The following is a 21,702-nucleotide window of genomic DNA, read 5'->3' on the forward strand; positions in this document are numbered from 1 at the left end:
CGCCCGAGTGCTAGCGAAATATCCCGAATGGATAACGCGTTGAGTATTTACGAATATGCCACAAGGATGGGATTTTTTTCTCAAAATTTCTCTATTATTCTCCCTCCCTCCCCCCCAACTCCTCCGTTATCCGTAATTTTTTTTAGGAACCGATTGTTAAAGAAACTAGATAAAGAACCGGTTCCACATCTTTCCGGAATGGAACTGGCGGTGACAACCCACTTCAGGTAGGTATCAATCACCTCTAGTCCCTGTAGTGCCTTTAGGCGTATGATCAATAAAAAAACGGGATGTTATATTAACACCATCTGATCCAGCGTTGAGAATTAATTACCAAATGATTTATGGACTAATTATTAACCTCACGCGTAGGTGTCAAAATGTGATATTTCACAATAAATCGGTTACTCTGTGGTTAAGAGACAAAATACCTTGAAGTTAACTGTCATGCTGTGATACAAAGTAAATTTTGCAAAAGCTTGCTAAGGATTAGAAGGATTAAAAAGGATTACTTAAAAGGATTGCTTTTGCTCGTAAAAAATATGAAATATGAATACCTTTATCTAAGTACATAATACTAAAAAAAATGAATTTACTTCACAAAAAAACATACTTTAATAAAGATAATACTTATTAATTGCTCCCTCTTGTGGGTTATTAAATACAGTCTGGTCTAAAGCAACTTGCTATTGGAACACATGTTTTAAATTTAAGCTATTTATAGGGAACAAAGGTTGACTATGATGTCGAAGAAATATTAATACAATAATTTATTATAATCGGTAGCTTTCACTGCAATTGCATACTATACATAAATATGATTCTGTGATTTATGATGCCAACATGTTGTTGAAGGAAAATAAATTATGTATTATAATTAAATTTAATGTCATGATTTATTCACTGGAATGCTAACAATTATTGTAACTTCTGCAATAATGATTATTAATGAGGAATGAGATAATAAACAACCATTTTATTTTTTGAATGGCTTCTTTCTCCTGTATTTTGTGGAATCATAAAAAATCATTACGCAAATGAAAACATAAAATGCATTGATATTTTTATTACTTACCGCTGAATCTGCCTCCAAAATTTGATTGTGACAGTACTACTTGCAATGTTGTCAAACAAGTGATGAACCTGAAACAATTAAAAAGAAGTTACATTTTATAACTTATCTCAACTCAATTACAAACACTATTTCCAATCAATCTGAACAATCGCTGATTTACAATGTTATTAAATATATGTAAAGTGGCTTAATCAATAATGAACGTAATTTTCGAGTCGGTATTCGTATTTATAACAATTGAACACTGTTAAGGCGAAGCTTAATGCTAAATCATTATTTTGATTTATTTTTTATAACGAATTGGTGTATATTATAAATACCAAAAAATATGTTTTAGATAAATTGAAGGTTTTTCTATCGTTTCGCTTGAGTAGAATACAAATAAAAAAATAAATTACTTATTATAAAATATAAATGTAAATTACTGAAAAAAAATATTTTCAACAGAAATGTATGAACGCGTAAAGGAAACAACTTTTAATAAAAACAGTTTTATAGCTAAGATTATCTGTGACAGTTTCACTTGATTAACTTTTTTGCTTTCTTATAAAATTATTTATAAAATAAATAAAAACCAGTTTTGTGTTTGAAATTGAACGTTTCTAGACTCCGTTTGTCAAGCGATTTTAATGCCTATTACCTACAATATAAGGTATACCGAGAATATACACATTTTCGGCTTGTAGCTTCCTCTTAATAATAAATCCGCGTAACTCGTACAAAGCAAATTGATAAAAAAAATACTGAACAACAAGTGATTAAATTAAATGTTGTTTTATGAAAGCTTACATGTAATCTACACTGTAGAGGTATTATAGTTTAGCAAAATGATTGTATCTAGTGGAATTATGCGAGAGCTGAAAAATATTCAGAAATTTTATTGTTATTCGTAGTAATGATTTTTTGTTTTGTTTTGTGAATCGGTGAGTTTTGATCGCCGATAGAAGACAAGCTGTTTGTTGCTATTCCAGCAAATTTAATAGTATGCTTAATTTTTCTGTGGAAAAGTGAACGACTTTATAAACTTCAAAAAGTCAAATCAGCCTATTTATTCATTAATGTTTCTGTGACAGAGTGTTAAAATTTCTTAGTTCTGGTACATAAATTACCTATATTTAACAAAATACTTAGTAAAGTTTCCATTAAACTATCCAGAAAAGAACATATTTTCACCTTTAAAAAATTCAAAGCATCACAAATCAGACGATTATTGTCAGGTGGCCCATATTACGTTGATTGTTACAGAACAAGCTTAGCAAATCAATCTTAATCAGCTTTAAAAAATCATAATAATCGCTGTACTTAGACTTTTTCTTACTTAGTATTACACTTTAAAAAATAACATGGCACGGGAATATATTTATAAATTAGAAAGTGTAACGCCCAATAAGAGGAATATAAGGAGGGTTCTATCCTATATGTATTTGGAATGTCGGGAATGCTGTGCGACATGAATTGAAGAAGTTAAAGAAAATAAGTGTAATCATTTCTGACTGGGCACGCTCTTTTGCGGTTACTTTTCTAAGTGCTAACTTCTTCGAATATCTATTAATTTAGTGATCGCTTGACAAGCTTTGTTGCATAGTGCTAAACACGTACTAAGAGAATAAGTTACAGAATGTTATGTCGTGCTTAAAATAGATAAAATAAATTTGCAATTTTACAAGAACCATCAATTCTTTTCTGTGAACGTATATATCAAACATTTATATTACTTTCTCGTAACACTAAAATAATTCATAGAAGTGTGGGTGGGACCTACAAGTAATGCGAGCTTATGAGGATAATGTTCGATTAGTCCTATTGAATTATGGAATGTTTGAAAGCTCTTCACGTCCCTGGATGGTTATATTAAAAAATACAATAACCTATCAACTATCTGTTCATCGGATGTTCAACACATTAAATAAATACTTTGCAAATAATTTCCATTTACCTCCCACGACGATAGTTCAATATGATCGGACAATAAGACATTGTTTGAATCTTGGAAAATAATATAAAACAGAATTGATTATTCAATTCTTTGTTGTCTTCTTTTGGTTAAGGCTTCAGTCAATAATCTGTTTGATTTCTTAAATCTGAGAAATTCAATATCTTAATATAATATTTGCAAAACAACTACAACCCTTCAGAAAGAAACATTGCTGAAATAGGCCGTTCAAAATGTCTTTCTTTTTTTATTTCTGAAGTTAGTCAAATTGAAAAAAGAAACGATTTACTTTTTCTATTGAAAAAAAATTGTATTGAAAAAATGAGTGATGTTTGGTAATAAACATATTTTTAAAATAAATTAATGAACAAACTAGTCAAATTAAATACGTACGTTTAAAAAAATGGTGCCCACAAAAATAATGGGTTATAACTTAGATAAATTTGATTAGTTAATTTGATAAGTTTTAAATTAGAAAAATTGTTAATTGTCAATTGAACACGATTAATAACCATGTTTTTATATTACCATCTCCTAAATTTCCGTTCACCCTACCTTTATTCATAATAATATTTATAAATATATTTTTTTTTATTTAGACGCCTTAGTTGCCCTTTGATTCTAATTGAATGTCTGGAAATATTTGTAATACAAATATAATTATAATTGATAAAAATTATTTTTTGAACTTTATTTAATTATTTTTGCATAATATCTAAGTTTTTATCTTTTCTCACTTCTGATTGTTATAAATTTGTCTATGCTTAAGTCATTCTAATATTTCGTTCTAATTTTTTGGTGTATGTTGAATCTTGGTAATGAAACCATTCGGTCGAAATACATTGTTAAATATTTGCTATTAAAAAGGTGAATAAAAAAAGTGATTGATTATCCTTTAATTCTAAAATGTATTTGTTTTTAAAAAAGAATAAAATAAGTGAAAAACATATGAATGAGAGATGAAACGAAAACATTTAAAATATACCATAATATTATTATTATGACACTCGTAAGTCTTCTTAACACATCGTAATGTGTAGTGGTAAAATAATAATTTTAAAAATCCATCGAAAAGAAAAAGTATCTGGTAACTGTAACTAAAAGAATTAATTTCCTCGGATATTAAATTTAATGCATAATCACTGTCCTTAGAAACCCACGTACACGTCGGTATGAACGAGTAAGCTTCAATATACACATAATAATTGCTCACGTACATATATCCCGCCTTAACCTTTCTCCCACTGAGTTAACCTATAACTTCACTATCTCCTAAAGCACAAATTAAATGCTCAAAAGACACCGTTAAGAAATTTACGCACGTCCAGTTTAATTATACCTAAGTTAGTTAATTTTTCTCCTTCACTTTTAGTTTCCCAATTAAACCAAGATTTATGTTGGCGTCGGAATGTAAATTTATGACAATAATTTTTGTCCAGCTCTACACTAGTATTACAGTATAAGAGTGTTTAATAATTGTCTGACAAGTACACGCTTAGGGCGTTACTTAGGAGTTATTCCCTTTGTTTACCATAAGATCAGCGTAAATCCTACGGTAAACCTTTGCCCTGCAGTGGAAAGAGGTAGGTATGATATTTTAATTTATTCGAATCAAATTTGTGATACTCATACGTACTTGATCGAAAAGCTTTATATCATTTAATCCGATCTAATTTGAATCACAGCCAACGTTTTATAGTAGTTAACTATACGTATCATTACTTACTGACATGGACTTATAAATAGGTTCACGTTCCTGTGAACGTGAACGATGATACGATGAAAGATTGTAAAATAACTGTAGTTAGTTAGTTTGTTCTTTCAACGTGAATGGAAATATAACAAGACGACGGTGTAAAAAAAAAATGACACTATCAGATTAACGTAACCAATCTAATTATCCAACGAACGTGTGAGAATGTACACGTACTCGTAAATAATGGAAGAAAAGTACGAAGAATAATGTGATTGATTTTAAACGTAAATCTTCTGCAGTTGATTTATCGCGTTGTACTAAATATGTACAAGGAATCACGTTACGAAATGCAAAGCGGTTAGAATTTTAAATATTCGGTGTTTTGTTGAGTAAAATAACTTACAATTACAAGATGGGATATTTCTATTTGTGTAACTTGTAATAATTCTCCTTGGTGGAAATAATTATTAGTAATTTAAGGAAAAACGTTTAAAATTGGTTTTCATTATACTCGTGAAGATATACATACTCGTACGCAGACGCGATAAGCTCCCATGAATATTGTATTATTCAGATAATATGTAATGCCTCAATAGATTAGTATTAACTTCGTGCTAGACTTTTGAAAGAAATTGTGAGATAATAATTATAAACGTAAATGCTTTCACGTTTTGTACTGGTACCAACGGTGTATATTTCAAAGATAATTTTGTAATCTTATACGAACACTGATATATATATATATATATATATATATATATAAAATTTTAGGTACTATATTTACTTGTTACAAGTTATTTGTTTATTAATACATACATTATTATCACAATGACATCGTGCTACTTCGAGGGCGCTAAATGAAGATGTAAATCATCCTTCAATGTGAGGATAGAGAAACACAGTGTTTATAAATGTTTACAAATGGTGCACTTACACGGCGCATTTTACCATACATTCTCGTCACAGGTATGAATGCAAACTTTTCTTTTACACTATAATAGTAGGTACATACTCGTATAGAGCTAAGGTAATCTTTCTTTCAAAGAAGGCACTAAAAACGTACTCTAATCCCATCATGTTTTTTTTCACTGCCATGTATAATTAAAAACCAATTTTTTGGAATAAACAAAATGAGTGGAATAAAGATATAATTTGAGATATTCACGTCTAAAATCTGTGTTATCGTGATAATTCTTTGAGTTACTAGACGTCTACACCGAAACTAAATACGCACAAAAAATAATAGGGTTAGCGCTTGTAATATTATATCACTTCTACATACATAAACAAACACTTCACCATAATCTACATTTTTGCCCTGATGATGGACACTGTAAAGCTTTCCAAAATATTGGCTAAAGAATGAGGAAGCGTAACACGGTATAGTAATCAAAACATTAATCACGATAAATGTCTTCTTCTTTTAGGTGGTGGGGGGCTCAGAGGGGAATATCTACGTCAATGAGTCAGTCTAGGGCCTCATGCTTCGCCCTGTGGACCTCACAAATCCCGCCGGGGAATTAATGCAGCGGACATTCTTTGACCACACATTCACACATCTCCGACTTTTCACGGGTCTACCTGTGCATCATGTAGGCATAGCGGCTGTGGGAGGACCTTATCCTATTGATGACGGACCAGAGTTTACGAGGCAGTGAGATTCCAGGCTGTCTCTAAGTGGGGTCTGGCGCAAGATGGGAATTTCTCACGTCGGCCGATTGCCAATTAATTTTCCACCTATATTTCACCTATGTTCCACCTAGTAATTGGAGGAGCCTCTCTGCTTCCATCCAGAAGGGTTTTCAAGACTTCAGGCAGCATACAGGATGAGAGACAACAATATCGTGCAAAAATATTGCGCTCTTTTGCAGCGCTTTCTTGTATTTTTTTTTTATATTTACTCCACACAGGAGGCCCTGAAGAAAATAATTTCCCTCAGGGCCTATATCATCTTTGGGGATGCTGTGTGGAGGGTCTTTTTGTGGAGAGGAAGGAGTGAACATGGGTCTTGAAGAGTCCCAAGTTGTAGGAGGGAGGAAACACAGAGGCCGGCAGTTCGTTCCACAGCCGAGATGTTGAAACTAAGAACGAATCGTAGAAGCGACCCGTTCTCATGTGACAAATGTCAACCGTGTACAAATGTTGGGCGCGCGTTTGGCGTGTATCTCGACTACGCACCGGTGAGGAAGGGATCAATGACGCTAGTTCCTCAAAGCATCTTCCATTGTAATACCGATAAAACAAGGACAGCATACCTACCTGACGCCTGTGCTCTAAGGATTGCAGTCCGTTTGTTAAGATTTGGGAATCTATCAAACGGACCGCCCGTTTTGCACAGAGTCAAGGGTTTTTTTCAGGTATTTAGGGGCTCCGGACCAGAGATGGCTGCCAAATTCGACAGTACGGCGCACTTGTGATTTGTACAGGGTCAGCAGTTGTGTACTATTAAAGTATCTGCGGGCCCTGTACAGTACGCCCAGCTTCTGAGAGGCCAACTTTTAGTAGGGATCACGGTAAATATTTTTTCCTTAAAACGAAATGAATTAAAAATAGATAAAATAAAGGTTAAAATTGGTTTTTGTTGAACTTATGAAGAGAGGAAAAACATATTCATATATCCCAAAGCAGACGACCTGTTAAGGCGCAATAAGCTCACATGAATATTTTATTTTCTGTTTTATTCAGATTATAATACTACAAAAGAATCATTGAAAGTTTATATTATTCATATTTCACTTACGTCGTGAAAGTTTTAAAGAAAAAACCCATCGAAATTCTATTGCTTATCTTACCGAGAGAAAAGATGAACCCGTGTTTTCGTAAATAAACAGTTTTAATTTTTGCGGAAACCACTTTGTGGCTCGACATGTTTGAAATAAAATAATAACTTATTTGTAACCACGAAATTTGTTTAATTTATTAAGACCGACCTGTTAACACAATCATCAGAGTACAAATCAAACTAAAGAAAACTACAAATTAAACTATTACATTACAGTTTTATATCATTAAAAAGTTCACACAGAATTAAAAGTTATAAAAACTTTAAACATTCAAGAAAAAGTATTATCAAGCAAGCAAGCGATTCGAAATGTACCTAACTAAAGCAAAAAACTTCGATCATTTCAAAACTTGTTCAAGTTCGAGGCGTTTAATTATATTAAGTAGGTAGAAATTGTTTATTTTTATTCCGATTTACTGCAACTATATTTATAATCAGATGATGTCTTTAAAGATAATGGTCGAACTTAGTCATATTTTTTAATAGTGTATCCAGAAAGTGGCTAGAAGAATATCGGAGGTAAAAATAGAAAGCGTAGGAGGGCAAGATGTCCGCTGCCATATTCCTGGAACTTTTATTAAACAAAGGTCCTCGGAAAACTCCTTTCAAAACTCGTTTGATATCTTTTCTTGTACTTTCAGTTTGGCCAGAAAGAGGTTAGTGAAAATGTGGCTATAATTCGGAGGTCTGAGCGGACTCGCTGGATCCCTTATTCTTCAACCAAAGCAATATAGCCTGACGGCAGTTTGAAGTGTAAACCTTTTGTCCTGTACGGAGAGTTCATAAAAAGCAGCTGACGCGTTTTAGGAGAAAATTGAACTTACAAAAAAGTGTTTCGCTGTAAAGATATAATATTAACTAAATAAGTTTTTATTGAATTCTTTGAATTTGATACGCTTCTATAGCAAGTATTTTATTTGCGTAAAAGGTGAATTTTCGTGTTTCCACATATTTTTCTCAACATTATTTCAGATGACAAAGGATTTTTTTTTATATATTATTCAAAAAAATCCAATAAACACGCGTTTTCCAGCCCATTCATAATGAATATTCATAAATTAAGTGTATATCTCAATGAATTAAACACTTATTTTTAAAAAGAAATCACACAATCATTTTATATGTGTTTTATTTTAAAAGAATCAATATTGAATAACACCATAGTTATTCAAATTGACAAGCCAATCGGGGAAAAAGGAAGGTCTATTTTTATGTGATTTGACATTTAATTAATCTGAAAGTAAACAGGTAAATCGAATTGTAATACCACTATTCAATCCTAGAAAATAAAATCTACTTTCAATGTAAAAAAACTTGAGTAAAATTAAAAGTTCGGGTTTGTTCCCAAAATTTGTTACACTATTTAGTTAGACCTTTTTAGAAAAAGTTTCATAATTTACCCACCTCACTCATTTTTACCATCGCTACCCCATGCGGGTCGTTTAAATTCGAACATTCAGATCCAGTATAGGAAAGTCCCACAATGTACTGCGCTGCAAACTCTTGCCTTACTTTGGCGGAATTTACTTTTTTGTGTATGGTCTGGTTATTTCAGTGTGCGCTCTTCGGCGGTGAATGTACAACTGGTTTCGTAGCTTATTCAAAGCATTCTCGAATATTTTTGGTCTGGTTACGAAATGACTTTCCCTAAAATGAGATTTCATATCAATTTGGATGTCTACGAATAAAACCATACGTCGAGTCGTGAGAATATAAAATACGTATTTAACTTGTGGAATACGCCAAGTACATTGCTATCATCAATATAATTAATGCTCCACTAGCAAGTATATCTTTGTGGATGCCGTGATAAGGAGAAGAGAAAATGAACCCGGGTCATAAAAATAAGGTATTACTAAGGAATCCTTTATGCCATTTCACAATCTAGCTCATCGTGAAAATGACCCGTTCGAAATTCTCACTCTAAAATATCAGAATGCTTATGAATGTCGAGCGCCGGTTCAACATGTTTTCCGACGGTGCAACGGCGTTGAAAGGATTACTGAAATTGCTTTCTTTCTAAAACAATAACACAAACGATAATAGCTTTTTGTTTATACTAGCGCAGACCAGTGAAAAATCAGGGAATAATCTGAATTACTGACAAATCAGTTCCAATTTTAAAATAATAATAATAATGACAATAATTATGAAAATGACAGTTAACATAATTTTTCGTTAAATATTTATATTAAAGGTAGCTACTTTCTTGACTTAAAGCATATTAGAGTTAGTTGAACAAGAATCATAATCAGACCTAAAGAATACAGACAGACCCACAACCGAAATGTTTATAAATTTAAATACATTGAAAATCATTTAAAGGCGAAAATGAAATATTGAATAAATGCATTGTCTTCACTGCAATGTAACGTTTTCTCATCCTTCAGAACTGCAAATCGAATAAAAAATACTTACCCAACGTCATTCTTTCTTTCGATTCTTTCGTGCTACGAAGAAACAATAAATGGTTTGAAGAGACGTAACCACATTTTGATTTTCATACTTAGACTTACCGGACGGATTTAAAGTGCAGGTGGAAACGTTTTATGGCAAGATGTTGTCGAATTCACCACATCTTACGTAGACGATGTCGCCTGATGTCACTAAAGTCAAAACATTCTACGGTGGATAAAGGCGTCTCACCCTTGGAATGGTACGGATTTAAAGGTGCAGTTACACGCAGGGGGTGCATTTAATATCTATGGTGAACGTAGAATGTAGGCACATTGCCAGATGGTTGCTTTCCACATTACAGTATGAACGGAAAAGCAACAACCCCACTTTTTTTTTTAATATCGTTAAATTAATTTTACTCAGCTTTACAGACGACCTCCGTGGTTGAACAGTTAAGATCATGACTATATGTCGTGGATTCTGTTGTACCTCGGAGTTTTACTCTCTTGTTAAATAAAACTCCGGCTCAACAAAACACTTGAACTTTAATGTGATCGATTTACAGTGGGCATATCTTAATTATCAGGCGGTTGGGATAATATAGACCCCGACCTTGAAGTTCCCACCTTATTTATCATACACTCGAGATCTACAGGACTCGTCAGCTAAACGCTATCTATGAGTAACCTAATAGAATAATCTAGTGCCATCTATGGGTGAGTTCTTACACTAATATCAAGGATATTACAGATTTGAATCCAGGCGTGCGGGATTAAAAAAAAAAATAATATGTATTATTTCACATACTTTGTAGTATTTTTGTTGCACGTTTCGATATGGTAGTCTCACATTGTATTGCTTGAAATAGCCGTGTATATATCTAACCATCTAGGTACTTCCCAACCTTAATCTACTGCATCTCCTTCCCCTCCCCATTATCTCCAACCTCACAACATACCCCAATTGGGGATGCTATAATCCCACTGGCTTCCGACGGTTGGGAGCAGTTGTTGGAACACTTGTGAAATATTCACATATATGAAACCTTTCAATCAATCGTAAAATGAAAGTAATACATTTAGACATACCAATTTCAGATTTGTTCGTTAGAGGTCGCCTGATTTATTAATCATTGCGTCGAGACTTTTTCTTCCCGCTGTGATACGGAATATTTACCCGAACAATTTATTAAACTGTAAAAATATTAATAGAACAAGATTTTATAACATAACATAACGCACCTTAATGATGTTAAAACATTATTAATTTATTTTGTAATACGTTAGTATTTGTTGGAAGTTATGTAAAATTTACCAATTTGAAACGGAAATTTAGAAATCATTCTATTCAAATTATAAATAATAATGTTTAATAGAGTCGAAAACATTGTACATTGTGAAGGCTGAAAAGGTGATCAAGAGACCCAACTACTCCCAACTGTCCGAAGCCAGTTGGAATATTACTTCCTCAACTGGGATATCTTGCGATACTGAGGGAGGTGGGAAGAGGAAAGATATGTGGAAGAGAAAGATGTGAAAGTTTAAACGGCCACCAAATACGGCTAAAGCCATATTAAGCAACGTTTCTGAATGAATTAACAGGCGTCCTAATAAACTGTTTAATAAATTACGAATATATTAACACGATGTCGGAACACTAGCCTTGAATGAATGAACATATCTTCCAACGTGTCTGACTGCCAAAAATATGAGAAAAATCAAATGCAAAATAATAATGTTAATTTTGAATTTTAACTATGTGAACGATAAAAATGAAGCATAATAATTAGGTCCGAATGGTCGACTGCTTAAAGACATTGTCCCGGTAAGACAGTTATCCTGGATTTTATTCCATTTGAGACCGTCATCTTTGTGTTTTGTTTTGTTTCATGATTCGTTCAGATTTATTAGAATTATCTTCTTCTTCAATGATAGATTCGAAAATCGCAATAAATAAATAAATTTGTTTGTTTTTCTGATAGATGTTGTTGTTTATATCATTGATCGCATGTTAATATTTCAATAATAATTAACATCATAACAGAGTGTCAAGCTCTAAAAACATCAAATAGTATTTTCAAAATCGTCTCGAATATTCAAAGGCTGGTCAACGGGATTGCCTGAGGGAACGAGAATCTTTCGCTTCGCCATTATACCAACCAATTACGATCTTCAGGTTTTGTATTCGGGAAATTGTCACTTCCTCACTTGCCCATTTCAACTATTCCGAACACCCGTTGAACCGCACCTCCCCACGCTCTTTCACCTAGACCGCGAATGAATATGATTGTCCCCTTTGTCGACTATTATGAATGTATGTAATTCAGCCGACAAAAAAAGGATGTCGCATTTAAATAAAATACTGCGAATATAATGGCGGGTCCTTTTGAAGCCGTAGAAGTAAATCAGTTTTATATCAAAGCGGCAGTGACGTGCAGTTGTTATTTTTTATTTTTTGTAATTTTAAACTGGAAAAGGTTTTTGGTTTTTTAAAATTTGAAAAGTTTTTTTTTAAACCAAGGGATTCCTACTCTAGAGTTTGGTGTCATATATGTGTATGTATTAACACAAGGGGCCGTACGAAGTGAAACTGAAATGAGAATTGAATAGTAACTGGCTATTCAGTTCTGGTCACTAAACACGGCGTGATGTCGTTCTAAGCAAGGTTTCGATTCTGAATATGATGGTTTTCACACCAAGCGGTGATGCGGATTCGTAAAAGTCTTATTTAAGTTTCGTTATTATATTATTATAGGCCAGTTACTTGACAGAACTGAAATAATATCAGAACTTGAAAAGAACTTTCACAGAACTTGAAAATTAACTTTGAAATTTGGAGAATTGTTCAAATTCTCTGAAACAACCCGTTTTATTGTATCTTTCACTCCGAAGCGTGGTGCAAACTTGCTATTTGTATCTATATATTATTTAATACAAAATATTCGTGAAATTCGTAACTCACTGAAAACAATAATAAACAAAAAACGATATCTCGGTCCCGTTTTCAGGAGCTTACCGTTCTACCAAGAAGCTCGTACTTTATTTATTTAGATATTTACAATTTTTTTAATGATAAACTAACGTTTATAAGACAAGGTTTTATGCATAGCATAAAGGATAACAAATAATTATAAGCAATAATAAGTCATCCGAAATACTTATACAAATTGAAAATATCTCCCGAGTAAAAATAAATGCTTTATTAAATGATATATTAAATGCCGGCATTTATTTTTACTCGGGAGATATTTTCAATTTATATTAGTATTTCGGATGACTAATTTTTGCTTATAATTATTTATAATCCCTTATGCTATGCATAAAACCTTGTCTTATAAACGTTAGTTTATCATTAAAAAATAATAACATTTGACAAGTCAAAATTATTTCACCAATAAATGAAGATATCATATGTCTCGACGCCATCTAGTGAGAAATTTAGCACTAACAAAGCCTTTCCTACAAAAATAAAGTTGGTTGTTTACAGGTTAAAAAATATAATAAGCAGTAATAATACACAGTTCCTTTGTTTATTTGCTCGCTTAAAATCAGGCGAAAATCGACCATTCTCCCCCTGAAGTCGATAGGACACTAGGTTCGTTTTGGCGTGCGAGAAAAAAGTTGCCTTTCATTTGTTTCAGTGTTCAAGCAAAAGGCGACCGAGACGCCTCTCTGTATGCAAAGAATTCAAGTTCAATTTTGCGTGGAAAACCCGAAAATACGAGTCAGTATAAGTTTGTATGAAAATGTTTACTAAAATATTCGTTCGGGGTAATTTGTCGACAAAAATTTGAGTAGCATCTAGCGGCGGAAACTGGAAGCGCTCGCGGCGCGCCATACGAAAGTGCGCAGTGCTCTCTCCGGCCGCCAGGTTTGCCCAACACGCAAAAAAATGATTTAATCGGGAGAGCTTCGCGGCGAAAAAGAAAGTCACGTGGTCAAGCAAAAACCACGTGGTATGCTTTTTTTATAAAATCTACACGCTCAACTTGATGATTGCAATCCGTAGCAAATACGCCGTCTGCCTTTAATATTATCGAAAAAATTCATCCTCCGAAGGTTAAGGAACGTTATTCGGCCGTCCCACAGATGGCGTTCGGTTCAAAATGTCTCACAGTAACCGGCTAAAGTTTTGACATTTGCCATTTGAACCGAAAATGCCAACGATCGGGCTTTTGGTTAATCAGAGATAATAGCCGATCATAGACTAGCAGCGAAATGTTGTGAATTCAAATAAACAATAAAATCTGTGTAGGTACTTACTTTGGCAGTATATTTTTTTTAAAATCAATAATGCTTTTGAACGAAATAAAATAAAGTTTGGTAAAAATAATTTGACACGGATACCGTCGCCCCGTAGTGAAAAACTACATCAATAGCGTCACGCAAATTTTTAATTTCTACCAGGAGCGCAGAAATTGGAAAAGGTTAGCCTGGGAGCCATTCATATTAAAAGTTTTCATCTGTTTATTTTTTAACGAGTAGGTGCCTAATTGCGTTATGTAAATATTTTTTCGGTAAATTTTTAATAGTATGTGCAGGTACCTACACAGATGGAATTCAAAGAAACAATAAAATATGTGTAGGTACTTACTTTGGCAGTATATTTTTTTTTAAATCGATAGTGCTTTTGAACGAAATAAAATAAAGTTTGGTAAAAATAATTTGACACGGATACCGTCGCCCCGTAGTGAAAAACTACATCAATAGCATCACGCAAATTTATAAATTGTACCAAGTAGTAGTAGCAGTAGTAGTAGTAGTAGTAGTAGTAGTAGGAGTAGGAGTAGTAGTAGTAGGAGTAGGAGTAGGAGTAGTAGTAGTAGAAGTAGTAGGAGTAGGAGTAGGAGTAGTAGTAGTAGGAGTAGGAGTAGTAGTAGTAGTAGTAGGAGTAGGAGTAGGATTAGTAGTAGAAGTAGTAGGAGGAGTAGGAGTAGGAGTAGGAGTAGGAGTAGGAGTAGGAGTAGGAGTAGAAGTAGGAGTAGGAGTAGGAGTAGGAGTAGTAGTAGTAGGAGTAGGAGTAGTATTAGAAGTAGTAGGAGGAGTAGGAGTAGGAGTAGTAGTAGTAGTAGTAGTAGTAGTAGTAGTAGTAGTAGTAGGAGTAGGAGTAGTAGTAGTAGGAGTAGGAGTAGGAGTAGTAGTAGTAGAAGTATTAGGAGTAGGAGTAGGAGTAGTAGTAGTAGGAGTAGGAGTAGGAGTAGTAGTAGAAGTAGTAGGAGGAGTAGGAGTAGGAGTAGGAGTAGGAGTAGGAGTAGGAGTAGGAGTAGGAGTAGGAGTAGGAGTAGGAGTAGGAGTAGGAGTAGGAGTAAGAGTAGGAGTAGGAGTAGTAGTAGTAGTAGGAGTAGGAGTGGTAGTGGTAGTGGTAGTGGTGGTGCAGGTACCTACACAGATGGTACCGGGTAGAGGTCATACGAAAAACCGTACATACGATATGGGTATCAAATTACGCGTCTCGACTTACAAAATCCGAATGGCTCAGTGAAAAAATGATCAGAAAGCTCCTTGGCACTTTTTTTTCTCAAAATATCTATTTCTTTCTATCCATACATATATTTTAATATATTTGTGGTCACACACTCATAGTTTCATTTATATGCCAAAATACATATTGCATTTTTAAAAGTTTTTAAATTTTGCGTGTTAATTGAGCAATTCTTTTTTCAAAATAACAACTTTTGAAGAATGTCGGTGACAAAAACCGTACATACGATATGGGTATCAAATTACGCGTCTCGACTTACAAAATCCGAATGGCTCAGTGAAAAAATGATCAGAAAGCTCCTTGGCACTTTTTTTCTCAAAATATCCATTTCTTTCTATCCATACATATATTTTAATATATTTGTGGTCACACACTCATAGTTTCATTTATATGCCAAAATACATATTACATTTTTAAATTTTTTTAAATTTTGCGTGTTAATTGAGCAATTTATTTTCCAAAATAACAACTTTTAAAGCATGTCGGTGACAAAACCGTACATACGATATGGGTATCAAATTACGCGTCTCGACCTACACAACCCGAAAGGATCGGTGAAAAAATGATTACTAAGCTCCTTGGCACTTTTTTGTCTCCAAATATACATTTATTTTTTTAAATTTTTAGTAGACCCACACTCCTTGCTTAATTTTTACCCAGCCTGCAACGGACAAAAAGCTAGTAAGCAGTAATTGTTGATTGAGGTACTAGAACATATTGAATCATTTGGCGGGTTGGAAATAAGCCGACATAGCTCAGTGGATACAAAGCACCTGACCGGACATGAGAAGGCATGGGTTCAATTCCCGTTGGCGGCATTTATTTTTACTCGGGAGATATTTTCAATTTGTATTAGTATTTCGGATGACTACTTATTGCTTTTAATTATTTATAAATTTACAGTTAAGATGATAGGAGTATATTAAATTATTAATGATTAAAGTACCTATTACGTGTTTCTATACAATATCTTGATAATTTCGTCTAGTATGAGAACGGTTCTTAATCTTAACTGCTCAATAAATAAGAAGAGAAAAAACAATAAAGTGGAAAGAAAAGAGAAATTTTGAAATCAAGAATTATATGTTCACGCACTTTAATTGAATGTAAATAAAAGTTTAATGAAAAATTATATTGAAGTATTTAAAAAAATAATATTCCACGCTAAAAAATTTCATAAAATGAATCACGAAAAATATCCGTGTATGGTAATTTTACGTAGTGGGTATTTGTTGTGATCGCTCGATTGATTGATTGGTTAGTTATTTGCTGCATTAGTGTTGTTGGCTTCTACGTGAAGAAGCGTAGCGCGCCTTTTTTTATTTAATGTTATTTAATTTTATTTATTTATTTAAACCAATAACGGATAGCGATTTGGGACTATTTATTTTACTATTTAGCAGATTATCTAGAAACAATAGATCTGAAAGTGTGCGGTAGTACATTAGGTGCAGTTTTGTTGTATTTTTTTAAAATAAATGTTTCAAAAATTTATTCTGTGTACTTTCTACTAAATCTATGTGTTTAGTATTTAAACACTTTGGAATAATACCTACCATCATATTCTATCATACCTACTATTCATTTCTTTCCTTAAAAACAGCCTTACCCACGTTGGAAAGAAGATTATTTTTTTTTCACTTGTAGCAAACACTTTGTGGGTATACATAATTATAATAATTAAAATAAAATAACTTTGTTAAAATACCACTTTATTGTATATATTTATAACCTTTAGGTTATAAATATATACCTTTAGGTTATAAATATATACCTAAAGGTTATAAATATATACAATAAAGTATAGGTAATAGGTTATAAATATATACAATAAAGTGGTATTTTAACAAAGTTATTTTATTTTAATTATTATGAAGATTATTTTGTTGCCTTGTAAATAATCGCAAGTTAGTACATTTTTCGCATTCGTGTGTTCGTGGCGAGCAGGGGCATTCGTTGTGTCGTCGTGAATTGGAGTCGTATATTCACATGCTTTGTGCTCTGTTATGCAAATTATCATCTCGTTTTGGAGAAAATTTTCACCCTGTGTACAGTGCCAGTTCGTCGAGAGCCAAACTGCAGGGATTTAAGGTAGGCTGTTTCCATCATTCCATATTTCCCGTGATTTTCAAACCCAATTTGATGTGTTTTATATGTTCGCATCGTTTTTGATTTGGTTTACAGTCCATTCCGTGTAATAGAATACGGTACATTATTTTTACCTTGTATTGAGGATTTCATACTGTGAAAGCGTACTTCAGTGACTCATGACTAATTAATGAACAAAAAACATTTCTTGACACTTTTGAAAACGTTACTTGTTCTTAATAGGAAACCTAGCAGCTTGTAGAATTTCAATATAATTTGTTCGATGTGCTTATCAAGAATTAATTTGCTATACAAGTAAACACTTAGATTTTTAGGAACATGTAGATAACATCACGCTTTATATCTATTGCTGCACATATGTGTAGAAATATACATCAGCAAGTGTACTACACGGGATCATTTTCAATTTAATATCAATGAAAATAATTTTCTCATGATGCATTCACAAACGCCTTTGACACCTGTTGATAGATTAACCGCGCGTGTTGACCCAACAACTTTATTTTACCGTTTCCATCCGAACGATTTGTTGTGTTTGAAATATTAACATTTTAAAGACAAACAGTTGTGGTTTAAGTTATTTAAAAGCATTTATAATTGAACAACGCATTCTTATTTTATTACAAACATGTAATTAGTTAAAATATTTTATTGTGACATTCTTTATTGTGATATAATTGAAAATACATTTTGCAATAATTCAACTTTGGAGTTTTTTTAACAGCCAAAAAGCAAAGGTAGGATTTGAATAGTAAGTATAAAATTAAATAGAATGTATTCGTGTGTTTAAAAATAAATTGGGAACTTACGTTGTACGACAAATGTAATTATATATAATTTTAACTAGGAAAAAACAATGTAATTTAGACAATTTTGATATTATTTTCAATACTTTATAACGAAACAATCATTGTTTAACATTAGGCAGTGATAATTAGCATCTCACTAAATGTTAATGATTGATTATCAGTTGTGTAAAACTTATTATACGTATATTAGTGCATGCTTTAAAAACTCTTTTACCATTTTATCAATTCACATTATATCCACAGTCAAATTGGGTGGAAATGTTAAATTGTTTTAAATTGGATAACTCGACAAACTGTTTACTCATAAACTGGTTTTGTAAAGTTAAACTTTTGATCTGAACCACAAGACAATTGGTTCAATTGGACGTGATGCCTATACGCGTGCAATACTAATTTCATATAGATATGAAAATTTCCATCTCTTTGTTCGGAGAAGTCTTTCACTGAAGCGTTCTATCAGCGATGTTCATTGTATTTGTCAAGCCTTCGTCTCGTAGAGGTGTTCCAGGCAATACAAGGTGTTCTGGTTGAAATGAGGAACATTTACAAAAAATTACATATACCTTTATTTCAGTAATATTAGACATATGATTGTTACATTTGGAAAAACATAAAAATATGTCGTAAGTTTTTTTTTTTATAGTGAATACCTCACAAGAGTCCCAACTGCTCCCGTCTGGAGCCAGTGAGACTATGTCATCCCCAATTGGGGGATGTTTTGAGGCTGAAGGTAAGTGGGGAAGGGAAAGAGGAAGGTGGGGAAGTACCTGGCTATTCAGATCTAGTCACTAAACACGGCTAAAGCCATTTGGAGCAACGTTTCAATTCTGAATGGTGGTCTTACACCAGGGCGATACTGGTAGTATCTTCCACTCTGGTAAAGTAAAGTATAGTAAAAATCACCAAGCTATCTAAACGGCAATTTTATATATTAATTGATCGAGATATTATATTCACTACAAAATCGTTAATAATTTACCATTTTAATCTAAACTCTCGTATAAACCAATTTATTTTATTTTATTTTTGTTTTTATTTTTTTTTCACTTGTAGGAAACACTTTGTGGGTATACATAATTATAATAATTAAAATAAAATAACTTTGTTTGAATACCATTTTATTGTATATATTTATAACCAACTGGCTTTAGTTCAACCCGAACCTTCATCAGGGTTAATAAAAACATATTAAATTAATTATGTCTCTTTTTTTTCATACTTTTAACCTTACTACTATTTACTGATTATACCGTTATACTTACATTTATATTGTTGCATTCCTTATGTTGCTGTATTATTCTCTGTAATTTAGTATGTGAATGGCACATGTTGTGCCGTATATGTGAAAATAAATAAATAAATAAATAAATTACAGAGGTATTTTATTTTGTTTAACAACAGTCAAGCGCAATTTATAATCTTATATTATTTTATGAAATATTGAAATAATATTATAATGTAACCATTAACAATAATTTTTTTTTTTTAATGATTAACTAATTTTTATAAGACAGTGTTTTTAAGCATGGCATAAAGTATAACTAATTATTATAAGCAAGCGAGTAATTATTGCTTTTAATAATTTATAATAAAATTATTATATGTGTTTAAAAAATTTAACATTCAATCGTATATAAGCAATACATATACAAAACTATAACAAATACACAGGTGAGCTGATTACGGAACTCTGTAACATTAAACACCATTAAATTTACAGTACATGTATTTCTAACCTCACCCTTCACAATTTGTATTATCCTTACATGTAACTTACATGTTACAGGCCTCAGCACGGGCAAGCCACCCAGTGAGGCCAACATTACTGGAAAACTTGAAATGCAAAAAATATGTATTATTATAATGTATTATACTCAATGCCGCAGCCGGTATTTAAATATTTAAATAGGAAGCTTATTTTTCCTGCAAACATTCAGACCTGAAGTGTTCTTCAAATACCTACATGAGAAACATGGATTTCAAGTAAGATACTAGCGCAGACTTCCAAAAATCACGGATCATCTGAATTCTTGTCAAATCAGTTGTAATTTTGAAAATTACAACTAAAATTATTTTGTCTAACAATATTATACTATGGGTAGGTACTTTATCGCTTGTCTGATTTCTTCAAACAATGGGCGGTGCACCGAAAACCATTCTAGATCCATTAGGTTTTCAAGGCACAAAAAGTTGTGGTAAGAGTGATGGGTACAAAACTTTAAATGTATCCATCGACAGCCTTATTCAAGGAAACAAAATTATTGGATGCAAGGCAGATCAATATACATGCACTTATAATGTACTATACGAACAACCTCAAGATTCACAGTCTTGTAGATCACAGTTATACGACAAGACTAAAAATAACACAAAGAGTGATACCAAAAATGAATACATGGTTTGGACAACGATTTCATATATTCTTAGCGGCTAGGGTATTTAATGGATTCAAACAGCAAAAGCAATATAAAACGGACCCTCTTAAAAATCGAATTAAAGTATGGCTGATACAAAGTGGTAGAACAGAATCGGAAAACTTCCTGAATAAAATCATAGTCTGACTGAATTGAAAACGGGATTGAACAGGACTGTGCTGATGACTGGACTGGATATGACTGGACTCGAGGACTGGAGATGCAGATTTAGAGTGCGCTGTTATGCAACATGACGTTTCCGGATTTGTCTATCAACACCGATTCACCCGTTAATTTTGTTTTAATGTTGTGATTGTTCTTTTGTATTATGATTGTTTTAATATTATTAGTTTTACTACTTATACTCATATCATCGTATTATTGTAAATGTTATATGTTCTTAGTTGTTCTATTTTACCACCATAAAACGGGCATTTGCCTAGTTTGGGGTATTTAAAAAAATCGATTCCAGTTTTAAAAATGACATTTAACCCTGCGATTTCTAGTCGCGCGATTAATCGCAGCGTCCAAAAATTTAGTTCAACTTTTATTATACGCGTGTGGTAGTACCAGTCTTTGAAACAATGAATTTTATTTTAGTGTCTGAACAATCACGCGACTAAAAATCGCAATGGAGTTCAGGTCTCAAATTCTAAACAAATCTGAATCAGAGTTTTGCAGGCAGATAGACAGATCCACAACTGAAATAAGTATTTTTGGTTATGATTTATAGTTTTTATATTAAATTCGAGTAATAAAACTTTTATGAAATTTGATCAACCTAGTAAAATCACGTGGGCTTGCTAAAACCTATTATCAGATTAGCCTCTTGTTATCTTTCCAATTAGGTACATAAAGATATAATTTTAAGGCCCGGTATCTTGAACTGTCATATGTCACATCTACTCGAATTCTTCAAAAATGTATGATGAATCCGTCAAGCCCACATTAAACACTTATATTTCATACTGGCAGCTTTAATGTGAGCCATTAATTAAAATTTATT

General features: G+C 32.6%; 1 protein-coding gene across 8 annotated transcripts in view; it reads right to left on the bottom strand.

Annotated features, from left to right (window-relative positions):
- Mp (collagen XV/XVIII-type protein multiplexin) overlaps positions 1-21,702 on the bottom strand; it is an 895,293-nt gene that overhangs the window by 733,000 nt on the left and 140,591 nt on the right. For all 8 annotated transcript variants that reach the window (XM_089633234.1, XM_089633232.1, XM_089633230.1 and 5 more), the window contains exon 2: positions 1,076-1,143. In XM_089633234.1, the coding sequence (XP_089489360.1) occupies positions 1,076-1,143 (68 nt within the window). The remainder of the gene's footprint in view (positions 1-1,075; positions 1,144-21,702) is intronic.

This window comes from Hesperophylax consimilis, chromosome 7 (assembly GCF_061612785.1).
Source record: "Hesperophylax consimilis isolate HC1 chromosome 7, BYU_Hcon_1.0, whole genome shotgun sequence".
Lineage (NCBI taxonomy): Eukaryota > Metazoa > Arthropoda > Insecta > Trichoptera > Limnephilidae > Hesperophylax > Hesperophylax consimilis.